This window comes from Pleurodeles waltl, chromosome 3_1 (genome assembly GCF_031143425.1).
Source record: "Pleurodeles waltl isolate 20211129_DDA chromosome 3_1, aPleWal1.hap1.20221129, whole genome shotgun sequence".
Taxonomy (NCBI): domain Eukaryota; kingdom Metazoa; phylum Chordata; class Amphibia; order Caudata; family Salamandridae; genus Pleurodeles; species Pleurodeles waltl.
In genome coordinates, this window is record NC_090440.1 from 653757736 (window position 1) to 653771856 (window position 14121).

A 14121-nucleotide genomic window follows, 5' to 3' on the forward strand; every position below is an offset into this window, starting at 1 on the left:
CCACTTTGTTAATAACTGTATTTTAACTTCTAGTTTCCTGAGGCCTAATGCTCCTCTACCTGGCCTACTGGCCCTTACTTTTCAATCTGACCTACCTGTCTTCCATGGCTCACAACTATTGGTTTCCCGGCCAACTTGCCTGCAGCAGGATTAGTGTGTGAACACAGTTGTGGTCAGTGCTACATTGTACAAAAGACTCCAGTGTCATCAGCCCATGCACCCAATAGGCTCATTGCTCTGTCCCAATGTCCCCTCTGTGCGGTCTCTCCTTCACCAGGAATGTTGTAACTCAAGAAAGTCAAATCATCAAGACAGAAAAGAGATCCATTTTTTAAACATGGCCGCCTCAGAACTTTACATCAACCTGAAATATGCTGCAATTCACAAGATGGGAAGGCTGCATCTGATCAAATAATTAGAGAGGAGATGAAAGTGACAATTAATTAGAGAGGAGATAAAGCACTTTCACACGGCCTTGGGCAACAAACTAACCAGGCCTACCAATTATCCTACTCCAGAACAGTCTAAACAATTACTTAGAAAACATTGTACTGACTTTTGCTATTTTTAGGGAAAATTATACAGTTGGGCACACTGAACAAAAATTATCATTTTTCATGCACATTTATGCCGAGGGGAGTGTAGTCAAAGTTCCGTAATTGTATCAACATTTGCATAATGCATATTTGCAAAACGCATTTATGCCATTTATATGGCATCCAGTACTTTGGAGAGCCCAGGGTTTCTTTTCTACACCGTTGTGGGATATCTCAGCAAACGGAGGCATGGAGTCCGGGTCTTATGTCCCCTGATTTGTCAAATCGCGGGTCTTTTCTGAGTAGTCGTCACTGCGTTGCTATTGGTTGAGAGGGGCAAACACTGTGGTTGAGCTTGTGTGGAGTATTTGGGGGCGTGCTTCCACAGGTTGAAATGGTTCCATATTACAAAGATGGTTGTACTGGGTTGTGTGATTCAAGGCGGAATATTAATTATACATACGGCTTCCTGTTCCCAGTTTCTATTTTCTGTGATCCTAGTTGGGTTTCTTAGAGCTTTCCTGCGTTTTGAAAGCTCATTAAAATCAGCGTTCACACTTTTTTGTGAAAAAATATTCATGTAGTTGTGGCTTCCTAGTGCTTTAATAGAATTTTGCTTTTATTTTCTTCCCTCCATCGTTCTTTCATATTGTGAATTCTTCCTTCTTTCTTCTTTCTACACTTTCCTAGAATTTGCTTTTTTATGTAACTTTCTTACATATTTTGGTTTCCAGCATTCAAACTCCTCTTCCCAGCAGGTCGTCTCAGCCCATGTTAAGGATGTGCATGTCTGGGGTTTGTGCCACATTAAGAGTGGATCACAGCAGAATAAATGTTAATGATGGGCATGTAATGCACCATCCTGCTGCTCTTCTCTTTAGTCAAATGCCAATGATCGCATGAGAAAGGATTTTCTGCTTAGAGCATGAGAATATGTTTTGGGGTAATCTGTGCTTCAGTACTGCAATCCAGTGTCTTGTTCTTTCTCTCAAAATACCCATTGGTGACAGCAGACTGTGCTGCTGTATGAAAATACAGCTGAGGTGGTGAAGAAACGTCATACCCTGCAGGGCAGAGTTTGTCCTTTGACTCTGTAGGTCATTAGAAATTAAGTCAGCCATTGGAATGACAAAGGACTTCTACTGCTAAAGGTAGGAAGACCCCAAAGCAAGGTTTTATAAATTAAGTAAACCAGCGTATCAAAGGGCGTTGACTGTTGTAGGTAGGAAGACCAAGAGCACGACTTTTCTTTTCTTCTGCTGTCTTTTTACATTGTAGGATCAGTCCTACTAGATATTGAGACCGATTCACAAAGAGTTTGCTGTGTCTCACACTTGTGTTCTTGGCTTACTCGATTCCAGAAGGATTCAAGGAGTACTTCCTGATGCCAGGACGACTCTCTGAATTAAGTACTACCAGAGGAAGCCACACCCACACACAAGAAAAGCATTGTTAATTTCGCCCACTACGTTTATTTTCAAAGTGAGCTTAATGACAGCTAAGCACCGATTTCCTCCGGCCATGTGGGTTTGTGTTTATTTGGAAGCTGATTCAACTACTCTATCATTGTGTTCATTGTAGCAGTTGTTCTGTATGCACTGCTCTGGCACATTTTACATTTTGCTGGAAAGCACAAGCACAGTTAGATATTTGATGAGGTATACAGCACAGCAGCAAGCAGAGAATACCAAGCCAAGCCCGGAAGAGTTGAGACACACTCCCAAAACGTAGGGCCTGAGTATTGGAAGTATGTTCTTGCACCCCACCGACAAAGAGTCATTCATAAGGACATACTGGGTGACAGACTGTGGGCCAGAGTGTGGCATAGTGGGAGTATCCAACATAGAAATGTGCTGAGAGTTAGGAGCGGCACTTATATTGCTTTGACAACATAAAGCACTAAAGCAGTACATGATTAGCAAAATTCAGTGTTTTCCAGTTTAAATTGATAAGCAAATATTTGCTGCAGTGGATTTTTTTTAATCAGTTATAATTGGTTTTAACTGATAACCACAAACCCTAACTATATGATTTCGGTGCTGTGTTGGGTGCTCAAGTGTGACTGATGACCTGATTAAAGTTGTCAATTCAAGGGCACGCTTATAATTAGTTCAGTGGCCACAGTGGGGCTGTAGGGGAATGGAGCACACCGCTCCACAATTATGAGCATCTTTTATCACCCAACCGAGCAACAAATTAGAAGCTGTCACACCCTTGCTACACTACTGGGAAAAGGTGGCTCTTTGAAGGATAATTGTGTGAGGGATGTGTTCTAATGTTGGGAGGCATCACTTTGCGAACTGCAAGCCTGCCTGTCTTGTCATACATTAGAGGATGAAGATGAACAGACTAATCTGTTCTGCGATGATCTTGGGTTTTAGTATGTGTGAGGACTGTGTTGTATATTGTTGCACATTGCCAACTGTGTAGCAATACATTGTCAATCTGTTAAATGTCCCTTACCAAGCATTGACCAAGTGTCTTTTTACCAAGAGTAGTCGGTTTTGCTGTAGGGCTTTTAACAAGTTGTGTAGTGGTGAAAGCTGTTTCTGCTAAATGAAAACATTAACACAAATTTGGAGAATTTGGAGGAAAACGAATGAAGTGAAAAATGATAAGAATAGGTGCTCCAAAATTAGTAACATTGGCCTTCTGACATACGTGGAAACCATACAACACTCCCTGGGTGTCTTAAAAGCACCTGGAGTGGGTTGGGGCTTGGATGCGACTGAGGAGACTCTGTATACTCCACTGAACATCAAGTTCTATATTTGATACTGTTCAATCTAAAGTTAGTAAGTACCTGCATGGACTACGGTGCTAGTCTCACTATTTGGTTCACCCAGTGCACGAGTTGTGATATTAGGGGATCTGTTCTTTCACCAGATTGTTTAATCCTCACAGAGTACACATGCAGAGTAGAGTAATGCACATTTTAATACTTTTTAATGTAATTTGTAGTTTTGATACGTTTAGAAATTACATTTAAAAGAGCAGTAAAGTTTAACTAATGAACTAACACCAGGATATGAAGCACAATATAAATAATGCGCTCAGACCATCCAGAATGCACAAAAGGCCTACCAGCAAGAATACCAAGGCTCTCTATAGTCACTAGGGTGAATCGGTAAAGACTGGCTGTCCACGTCTGTAACAAGCAGATGACCCCGACAGGGCATGGCTGGCATGCTGAGGTTCCTTTCTGTTACTTAGTATGGGCGGTCAGCAGTGGTGGCTGCCTCTCAACGGGGGTGGCAGGGCTGACTGGCAGACGTGGGGGCGGAATGGGGTGAAAAAAAAAAAAAAACGCTTACCTGTGGGGGAGGAGTGTTCGTCTCCTTTCCGTATTCTTCCTCTTCCTGGGTGCACACAGGCTCCCAGCCAATCATGACACTGCTGTCACCAGCATGACAGCAGCGTCATGATTGGTCTGAGCGCCCTGCTTCACCGCTCAGACAGGTAGTGGGAGCCTGGGCATATTCTCCACTCAGCTTTACAATACGGCTGGGTAGAGAACATGCAAAGTGCGCATAAAACTCCTCAAGCCCCCTCCCTCCAGCCCAGCCCCGCTCCTTCTCCGAGGACAAATAAAATGATAATAACATAACATTATTATCATTTTATTTTTCCTTTCCCACAATCCAGTGGGCCGGTGCCCCTCTGCCTTAGTGGAGGAGGGCCCCTTTTGATCAGAAAGAGAGACTATGTAATATGCAAATATGCTGCAGCACTGTTCCATTACTGAAGACGCTATGCAGAGAGTACTGTTTCCTCGTTTTCTGAGATAAAAATACTTTCTTGTTATGCATGAGATGAACAATACAAAAACTAAATGAACTTTGTCTTTCATTTCCTCAGATTGTCCTCCCCTAAGTGGTCTCTTCCAGGTCCTAACAACTAAGTCATGCCTGCGAAAGCTGCAAGTACTTCTTCAACTTCAGGCAAACCAACCCAAAAGACACCCACCACCACTGAGGATCCAAACATCTTTAATGGCATTATAAAGAAAATACCTCGTAAGTAGACATTCACTCCTGTGATTATAAGGGGAGTATAGTGAGCAAGGGCCGCCTCCTTGCCAGGAGGATGGGTGTTCTCCAGCTGTCTCATATGTGTGTCCATTCTTTGTGAATCTTGGATTCTGCCAGCAGCTCTGTTGCATGTGTGTTACACGGTATGCCATACGGAATGCTGTTTCTACATGCATTGGTAAGTGCATTAAGTAGTTTAAGCAGCCTTTCTGGTAACTCATTGTAGGTAAAACACATAAGTAAATCCACTCTTGCCATTGCACTATCATACTGGCTGGCCACTCCACCTTCCCAGATGGATTCCCTTGTGTTTAGTTCCATCATTGCTTCTGTACCAGCTACGTCCTCCGAGGTCTGTTTCATGGACCCCCCACACCTTCACTGGCAGTCGCTTCATACAAGCACACAAACTGTGATGGGAGGAATGCATGCAAATAGTTTAATCACTCAGGGCAGCATTCCATCCAATATTTGTTTGACCATTACTCTGCCTCATATTAGAACCAGCCATATGGAAGTCAGACTTTTTCCTATTCAAGTTGGAGCAGTCCTGCCCCAACTGGCATGCCAGATCCTCTCTGACCCGGAACACAAGCAACGCGAGACCACTTGGGCATCTTGAGTCAGGTGCAGCTTGGTTCCATTGGGGAGGGTTTGGAACCCGACCGATTGCCAGTTGAACTAAGGCAGCCCTGAAAGTTGGGCTGAGGTAGCGACCTTAGTAGTAAGGCCTACAGAACACAGAGCAAGCCTGAGCATGATAGTATATGAAGGCCTCTTTGGTCCAATGAACATGTGCTATTCACTTTAGATTTTTACTGCTTCATTTCTTTACTGGATAGAGATCTCACATTGCATTTCACAGTTTACTGTGTTTTACGATAGTTATGCACATCGCAGACCATTCACCCCATAAAAGACCTTCAGTTGCTGTCTCATGTGCATGTGATCAAATGATAAAAAATACTACTTGTGTAGGTAACCAGTCAGCTGTCGCCTAAAATTATGCCTTTACATAGCTATAGTCTCTGCAGCATTTTCCATGAGTGAGCATCTATTTTACAGCCATAAGCAGCAGTGAGCAAGGGAAGACTGTTGGCATAACATGGACTTGTTCCACTTTAGAATCTAGAGATGCTTCAATATCATTATCGCATACATGTTGGCTGTGGTATCTAGGTTGGAGCATGTTTATGTTTATGTTCCTCCATACCATACCTAGAAGAATATAATTATAAAAAAGCACAGCAAGTGGTCTTTTCTTTTGTAATTACGCCATAAGGCAGGTTGTCTGGAGAGCCAAGCATTTAATACCTACTAAAAGGAAAGACTAGGGGAATGCTTTAACGTACAATACCTCATCTAATCACAGCAAGAATCACATGTATTCAATGGATAAAGAATTGGTGCACCAGTGGTTCATTATTAAGTCTAATGCTTGTCTGGGAGAATTCTCTTTTAAAGGATGGCATCCCTCACCCACCTACCTGGTGGCATGTTTCATCATAGTGCTCCTCCTCCACGGGCTGGCGTGGGCTACAACCCTGCCATGGGAGGAGAATTCTTGGATGTTTTTCAGGAGACCTATGATGGATACTTGTTTGGGAGAAAGTAAAAGGGAATGTGTTGTGCATACAGAGTTAAAAAATACCTCGTGATGGATTTCCCATGGTGTGTTCAGGCTTCGGATAATGACGTAGTTTCTCGTATTATTTTATGTCTCCCACTTAAAAAGTCCCAGTTAGGCTTGCTCTTTAGGGATACGAGCTACAGAGATTCTAAAGTACAGATTAGGAAATAACAAATACATTCTTTTTAGCCCTTCAAAGGTAAATTTTGTGAGTGCAAAATTATAATATTTAGCCTGGCAATTTAACAGATTTAAATAGTACCTCTCATAAGTGTTTAATATTACCACCTCATATCAATAACATAGGAGAAACAATGATATTAGTTGTCTTGGATAGAGCTTATCATGTCTTCTCAAGGTTTGTGGTAATGACCAAAACAAGTTATGGACAATAATGTTGCTGCCCCGTGACTCTACCTCTCACAGTAATGACTTACAAAATAGCCACAGTCCTCCAAAACAAGTATAGTTCCCAAATGTATAACTTTCATCCAGCTTGCACTATATTTGCAATTTTTGACTCCAATGAATCTTTCCTTCTCCGTTCCGAGAGGTGAGGAGACTCACATCAAATTATTTAACTTTATTACAGTGCAACCAAATGGTCACACATTCAAACTGGAAGACCAACTTAATGTTTTAAAGGGCTTTATTACAGACTCAAAGATAAGCTACATAAATAAGTCTCGAAACCATAGTATAGACATACAAAATCACTGAAGGAGAGTTATAACGTTGCACAATATTGAAGCTGATTAGCATATGCAGTACCAATATCTCAATAGCGACAATGCAGAAAATCAAGACAAGTGTTTGATGTTTTAAAACCCAAAAATCAAATTCTCCTGCCTAACCATTGAATCTAGATTCCTAACTATTCTAACAATTCGGGGGGTCGCAGGGAAAAGGTCAGCATAATGGAACTTTTGTAGAAAATTTCGTCAAGAGAGGTGTGGCGGCATGAAGCCCCATAGAAATTAAAGACTGAGATCTGTACCCCAGAGAGGTTCGCTCTGCTCAAAGGAATAAACAGGTCTGAAACTTTCACTAACTAAACCACACTTAAATCTCAATCCTTCCTAAAATGACATCAATGTCAAAATCTTCCTCTGAAAAACAAAATCATTAATCAAACAGATAATTGGTACAGTATCTCCTTTAAGTTTTTTCTATGTGACCTTGGTGCAGCCTCGCGCTCAGGAATTTCAAAACGATAACTGCCAATTCAGGATACTCCTTCCATCCTTGTAGTGCTTCTCTCAGGTGCACTTATCTCTCATGCACAATAGGCCCCTTATTAACCTTGACACCTGCAACTTTAAAAAAGCATGCAAAGAAGCAACCTTCACATTGAAGGTTAGAACACAAGAAAAATGCAGGCCTTCACGCTGGCCAAGGTAGGTGAATATGGACACATTTTCAGATTAAATGATTTCTATACATCTTTCATGTCGAATATAAAACTATTATAAAGAATGGATCATATGCATCAAAATCACAGTTTTCATTCCCTAAATAGCAAATTTTGAGAAATCGCTATTACGGATTGCGGCTCCATTTTTTCCTATAGGCCTGAAGGCAGACAGGTGCAAATGGTTTTGCATTTCCGAATTTGCTATTTCCCATTAGGAAATCTCAAATTAGGAAATGCAAAACCAAGGGTGCCCAGGGCTTAAGGCCTCTTTTGATGCACTCCAAAAAAAACGGTACAGATGTAAAGCACAAAGATGCCCTGGAGGCATGTGCGCGCTAATTTTTGATGCATTTTCTGAAATTGTACATGGTTACCAATAACTTGGAGTTAATGGTAATAGCATTTCCTAAATGCCCAGTACGCATTTAGGATATGCTTGCTACATGTGCATAGGTAATCACAAATAGGAATTCCCTATATGCGATTTCCTAAACGTGATGCGAAATGTTGCTCACCAGCTATGCCAGTGCTTTAAGGATTATAAAACAACACAATGTTCTAGATCAATAAACATCCTATTTTCAATTGTAAGTCAGAAATGGGAAAAACTGGAGTCAAATACTAATTGTGTTGTTTATCAGTGTCTAAACTAGCATTGGGCCTGCATCATGGCACATGCCTATTCTGGAGTTCTAAGTGTGATAGGAGATGTAGTTTGAATCAAAAGAGACTGTTTTCACAAACAGACAATGTACAGTTGTGTTGAAAAATAGCTCAGAACATCTGTTATTGTGGTAAATACAACTCAATTAGATGCAAACTAAATGATTTATTATCGAAAATCCGGGAACCAGCACGTGTCATAAACTACATCGGAGACACATAATGGTAAATGTGGTTATCTAGTGTTTTTAGTCTTTTTACCTAATCAAGTGCAGGATATATATTTAGGACTGGAATGCAGGTACACCTAAATGTATAACATTTATTTATTGTCAATGAAAGTAGGTGATTGATCTGAAACTCAAGTCAGATCATCATAGTATCTAAAACTCATCTTAATGCGCAATGGAGGAGAAAGGGAAACTGTCAGTACTGGTACATTTTTTTATAGACTCTATAGCTCACTCCATGAACGGGTTACAACCATATAGTGATGTAGCCATGTATAGGTTTACCATGATGTAATACTACCTCACTGTTTCACCCTCTGACCCATTGAAGAAAACCTTGTTCGGAAATAAACCCGGAGGTTACATGTATATCAAGTGTTCAAATTCAGAGACATCTAAGGGATATCATTATTCAAGCTTTCTCATGCATACAAAGTTTGTTCTTTCTGTAATAGCGCATGTGTGACAGGATATTTGTTGAAAGTTGGTTTTCCAATCACTGCCCAAAAAATGTCCCTGTTTTTAAGGCCCTTTGTTAGAAAATGTGTAGTCATTTTAGTTGTTAACTACTTAAATTGGATATTACTTTGGTGTTCTTGTAAACTGATTGTAACTTTTCTCGTGGTCATTCTGTGTAGCGTAACCCACATGAACCAAAGGTCACATAGATACAATATCTGCAAAGAGAGGGGACAGTGATCTTGGGTAAGGGACAAGCAATCTCTGTTCTATCCACTTGCTTTGGGTGTGTGTGTGTGTACCAGGTAGTCAAGGAGGCTTCTATTGTGTCACTGTCTGCACATCTCTTACCGCCATAGGCTGCAGTACTTGGAGAGACGCCTTATTTCTTACTGGTTCTGGACTGGCCAAGAGAAGGGCATCCCCTTCTAGTAGCCATGGTGCTGCTGAATGGAAAAAATGCCAAGGCAGAGACCGTACCCTCCAGAAGGACTCCTAAAGGAAAAGTCAAAGTAATGGGAAAAACCTCTATCACAGGAACTCCTGAAAAAACAATGAAAAAAGGCAAAACATAGAAGTCAGTTCTTGGTGAAGAAGTAGGAGTGAGTTGAAAACTGGAAACTGGAGTGAGGATCACCACCATGACAGAAGTGTTTGCAAAGCAAAGAAGGAGGGAACTGCAGTGCTTATATACCATGAAACAGGAAGTGATAAAACAGGAAGAAAGTACCACACCATCTTGGATTGGGAAAGACCACATAGAAATGAATGAGAAAAAAGACCAAGTAGAAAAGGAAAAGGAAAGAGGCCTGCTGGGAAGACAAACATCAAGGAAGAAGACATTATGGAAGACCAAGAGGAAAGAAGACATGAAGATAGAAGAAAAAGGAGAAAAAAGAAGAAAAAAGAGAAAGGACCCAACTAGGTAAGCAGGAAGGGAAAGGCAGGGAGGCTGTCAGGGGCTGCGGCGCAACCCGGAGCACAAAATGTGCCTCCTGGGCCGCACCACAGCAAAAACGCCAAATGAGCACAAAAAAGCGGACCGCTACAGTTCCTGTGTCCGAAAAGCTGACTGCTGGCCCGACCACGGTCCGAAAAAGGGACTCCGCAGTAGTCCGCGGTGCCACATATCCTGCCTTTAAGTGAACAGAGGTTTCTTCAGATTCAAATTCCCAGTATTGAGGATGTTCAGTTAGGATTTCAGCATATTGTCATTTTGTAACAGGATGAGAACAATTCTAATTGGTAGGTACTGCCCTACTGGCAAATTCTCCTTAATGCTCTGGGATACTCACTATTAAAGGGTAAAAGGGAGTTTCTCTCTTTTGGTGTTCTATTAACCTCTATCTTTAGGTATCCGCTCTATGCCGTGATCCAGAGGTCCAAAACCAAATATTGTGGTGGGTAAAATTCAAGTGTGGGTCACAGTCATTGATACATCTGATTAATTCCTTCATTCCTGTTTCATCTATATACTGCTTTTAAGTAATAATGGAAGTATAGTATAGATTGATCTCTGAATAGATGTGTGTTTGTTCAAACTTATGCATATACATTTTTGTCATACGTTGGGCAAAGGTATTCCCCACAGAAGTACTGCAAGGTAAAGTTGATCACATTGAGTCCAATTAATAGATCAGCTATAGCGTCAAACACTTAGGTCCTCATTAAAGGACCGCCGAAGCCGCTGCAGGCAAAAGACCGCCAGTAATGGAGGTCTTTTGCCTACCCTATTAGGAGTTTTCCACTGGGCCAGCGGGCAAAAACAGCATTCCCGCCCACGGGCCCAGCGGAAAACTCACCACAACATTGGCGTTGGCTCGTAATCGAGCCGGCGGCAATGTTGTGGTGTGTCGGGTGCGAAAGCACCCGTCGCGCATTACACTGCCCATAATTCGGGCTGTCCATAGGGGCCCCTGCACTGCCTATGAGGTAAGACTGCCATGCAAAGGCTGGCGGAAAGGGGACTCGTAATCCCCAGGGCAACTCTGCTTGCAGGGCTTCCCTGGCGGATTGTGACCGCCGAGACTGCCAGGCTGTCGAGAGGCGACAACCTGGCAGTGCCGGTGGTCGGACCGTGGCACATCTGCCACGATTATAATAGGGTGGTCGGACTGTGGCGGACCGACCGCCATCGCGAGTGTGGCAGTCTTGAGACCACCACACTCGTAATGAGGGCCTTAATCTTTCATCGTATTTAGGATATATTTTGTGTCTTGGAGATAGGATGGCATATTTCTGACTTTCTTTTTTCACATTATTTCTTTTCACATTATCTTCTGTTTCCATAATTCTTCATGTGCTTCCCTACTTCTTTTCTTATCTACCATCCTCATCAATCTCTTCCTTGATGTCTTATCTTTTTTATCTTTTTTATATTTAACCTGCACTTCTTCGATCTCCAACTTTTCATGTCTTACCTTTCCCCTTCCCGTTCCCCCTTCTCAGATTCTGTTTCTTTTTCTCCTTCTCTGTCTCTTATCTCTGACCTTTTCTTCCCTTTTTCTTCTTCTTTGTTTTGTTTTTCCTCTTTTCTTCTCATTATTTCCATTCACATCCTTGTCTCCTCTATCTTTTATATCCTCACCAACCACATTTGTTTTTACCCTCTGTCTTCTGCTCTTTTGAATTTAACCAATTCCCACTCTTATCTTTCCCTGTCTTGCTCTTCCTTTCCATTCTCCTCTTGTTTTTCTGATCCACTGTCACTTTTCTCCTCCCTTTCTTCACTCCACTCTCTCCTCTTGCATTTCTTTTCTCTCCTCTTACTTGTTTGTCTTCACTCTCTCGCTGCCTGATCTTCTCCATTCCCCTCCTTTTGCTCTTCCTCCCCTTCCTTCCTCTCTTTCACCTCTTATTCTTCTGCTCACTTATACTGGTTGCTCTTCTGCTCACCTAATCCTGTCACTGTTCCCCTTGATTGCTCCTCTCACTCTACCCCCTCACTGCTTGTTCTTCTTTCTCTTGCTGGCCGCTCTTCAGCTCTCTCTGGTATTGTCCTTGATCACTCCTCTCATTTTCCCATCTATCACCTCGTGACACGCTGTGGTCGCTCTTCTGCTCACCCCTGTCACTGTTCTCCTTAATTGCTCCTCTTGCTTTACCCATTGTCCCACCTCTCGTTCCTCCTCTCACACTCTGGTCACTCCTCTACCTTCTTTCCCACCAGTACCACAATGGGCTCTGATAGCGATAGCTGCGGCAGCGGGCCTGCTGATCCTGCTCTGCATCATCTGCATCATGGTGAAGTGCTGCTGTCGCAAGAAGAAGAAGGGCAAGAGCAAAGACAGGATCAACCTCTTGAGCGTCAATGGAGCCACCACAACCAGCCAGGTGAGTCCCTGCGTGTTTAACTGCCCTCAGTGCCACCTGCTACCCTCTTCCAGGGATCCTTTTATTTCAAACTTAGTAGAGTCGGAAAAAATGACACTGTGAACCAAGATCAGTCTCAATCTCCCAGCAAGAATACAAATGCATGGAGATTCAGGAGTACAAAGCCTGTGTAACATTGAGCAGTAGTACACTGTTATATCACAGTTTTTTAGTAATATTTCACTAAAAAAAATTAAAATTCGAAAATTTGAAAAAAAAAACAATACAATAGGATCCCAAATAATGGCACATGTCAAAACCCTGATGGAGTGCATGTGAAGTAGTGCAATTATTAGCCCAGTGTAGGATTAAAAAGAAAACACGTCTTCTATCCAAAGGTATAGTTTTACCTCCTACGTGTGTGCTAAATTTGACCCATATTTAGGTTTTTTACTGCTGATCGTGGTTTGCTTATAGGCCCTTCTATTGATTAAAATAAAACAGGCACGTATACGCAGGGAAGGACGAGTCACTAAAAAAGGGGAACATTGATCCTTCACATATGAACTTATGTGCTGAGTACAATACAGTTCATACACATGGCATATATATTTCAAGTGTTCCCTTTGTGAATGCTTGTGGGCACTTCCCACTACATGGCTAACATCAGAAGTTTCGGTCAGCACCAGAAATACTGGAACCTGTGATAAGTCTTTAGTGAATTGTTAATAGAATGAAATCAAGATCTGTAGTTCTAGAAGGTGATAGCTTCCGCAGCGTGCACTTAAACTTAAGAAATTCAAGGTTCACAGTAGGACCATTAGTGAGTTTAACTTTGTAGGCTTTATTAAGCTGGCATGTTCCCTCAGCAGGTAATTGCTGCTGATGGAAACTTCTTCCGGACTAAAGGGTCAGGGGCTTGACTCATAGTGGATGCTTTGTAAGTATGTGCTATTCTTTTTTAGATCCTTTATTCACATTGCGCTAGTCCCAGAGTGTACACGAAGCAGATGGCTTTAATGAAGCCACCATGCTTTTTTTCAGATTCTCAGCATATTTATTGAGGAGAAATCAACCAAGTGGGTTTGTGCTCATCATATTGTGTGACAATGTTTGTATCACGATTTATAGAGGCAAACATTGGGTCTTGACTCAAACATCATTTGATCTCATGATCTGTTGGGTCCAGTGAAGTGTGGGTCTTCACTTGCAGGTCTCACGAGCCCTTGGTTTGATGGTCTGGTACAGTGAGCCTCGTCACTCACGGATCATGCGAGGTCGTAGTCTGATGGCTCAAGATCGAGTGCAGTGTGGTTCATACTTCACAGACCATGAGATGTCATGTCCTTCTGGCTGATGTACCAGGAGATCATAGGTCGCCTCTAACAAAGCATGAGATCTACAGGTAGGGTGGGACCCAGTGCAGTGCATGTTGTCACTCACAGACCACGTGATCGACTATCGACTGGTTTGATTGGTCTGGTTTAGTGTGGTTCGCTTATCATAGCTCATGTGTGGTTCAGGCCTGATGGTTCATAATTGATGGCAGTGTGAGTCACTCCTCTCAGACCATGTGATCCACTGTCATTAGGGGTTCCAGTAGAGTGCTGGTTCTCACTCACAGGCCATGTGAACTCTCGTCTTTTTATCTGTCTCTACAGGTGCAGCCGGACATGGATGATCTCGATGCCAGAGTTGAGGGTGCACAGAAGGGAAGCTTGCAGTACTCCTTGGAGTACAATTTTCTCAGGGAAGAGGTATGGCTGTATGCATGGAACAATGCGTTTCTTTGGCAGTTCCAGAGTCTTCGTCAGTGCCGTAACAAACCCCCTCCCCGCCCCCCGCA

The 14121-nt window shown here is 42.4% G+C and overlaps 1 protein-coding gene across 3 annotated transcripts in view; it reads left to right on the forward strand.

Annotated features, from left to right (window-relative positions):
• SYT8 (synaptotagmin 8) overlaps positions 1-14121 on the forward strand; it is a 226787-nt gene that overhangs the window by 138167 nt on the left and 74499 nt on the right. For all 3 annotated transcript variants that reach the window (XM_069223164.1, XM_069223163.1, XM_069223162.1), the window contains 3 exons: positions 4395-4552; positions 12133-12296; positions 13937-14032. In XM_069223164.1, coding sequence (XP_069079265.1) covers positions 4441-4552; positions 12133-12296; positions 13937-14032 — 372 coding nt within the window. In that variant the 5' untranslated portion in view covers positions 4395-4440. The remainder of the gene's footprint in view (positions 1-4394; positions 4553-12132; positions 12297-13936; positions 14033-14121) is intronic.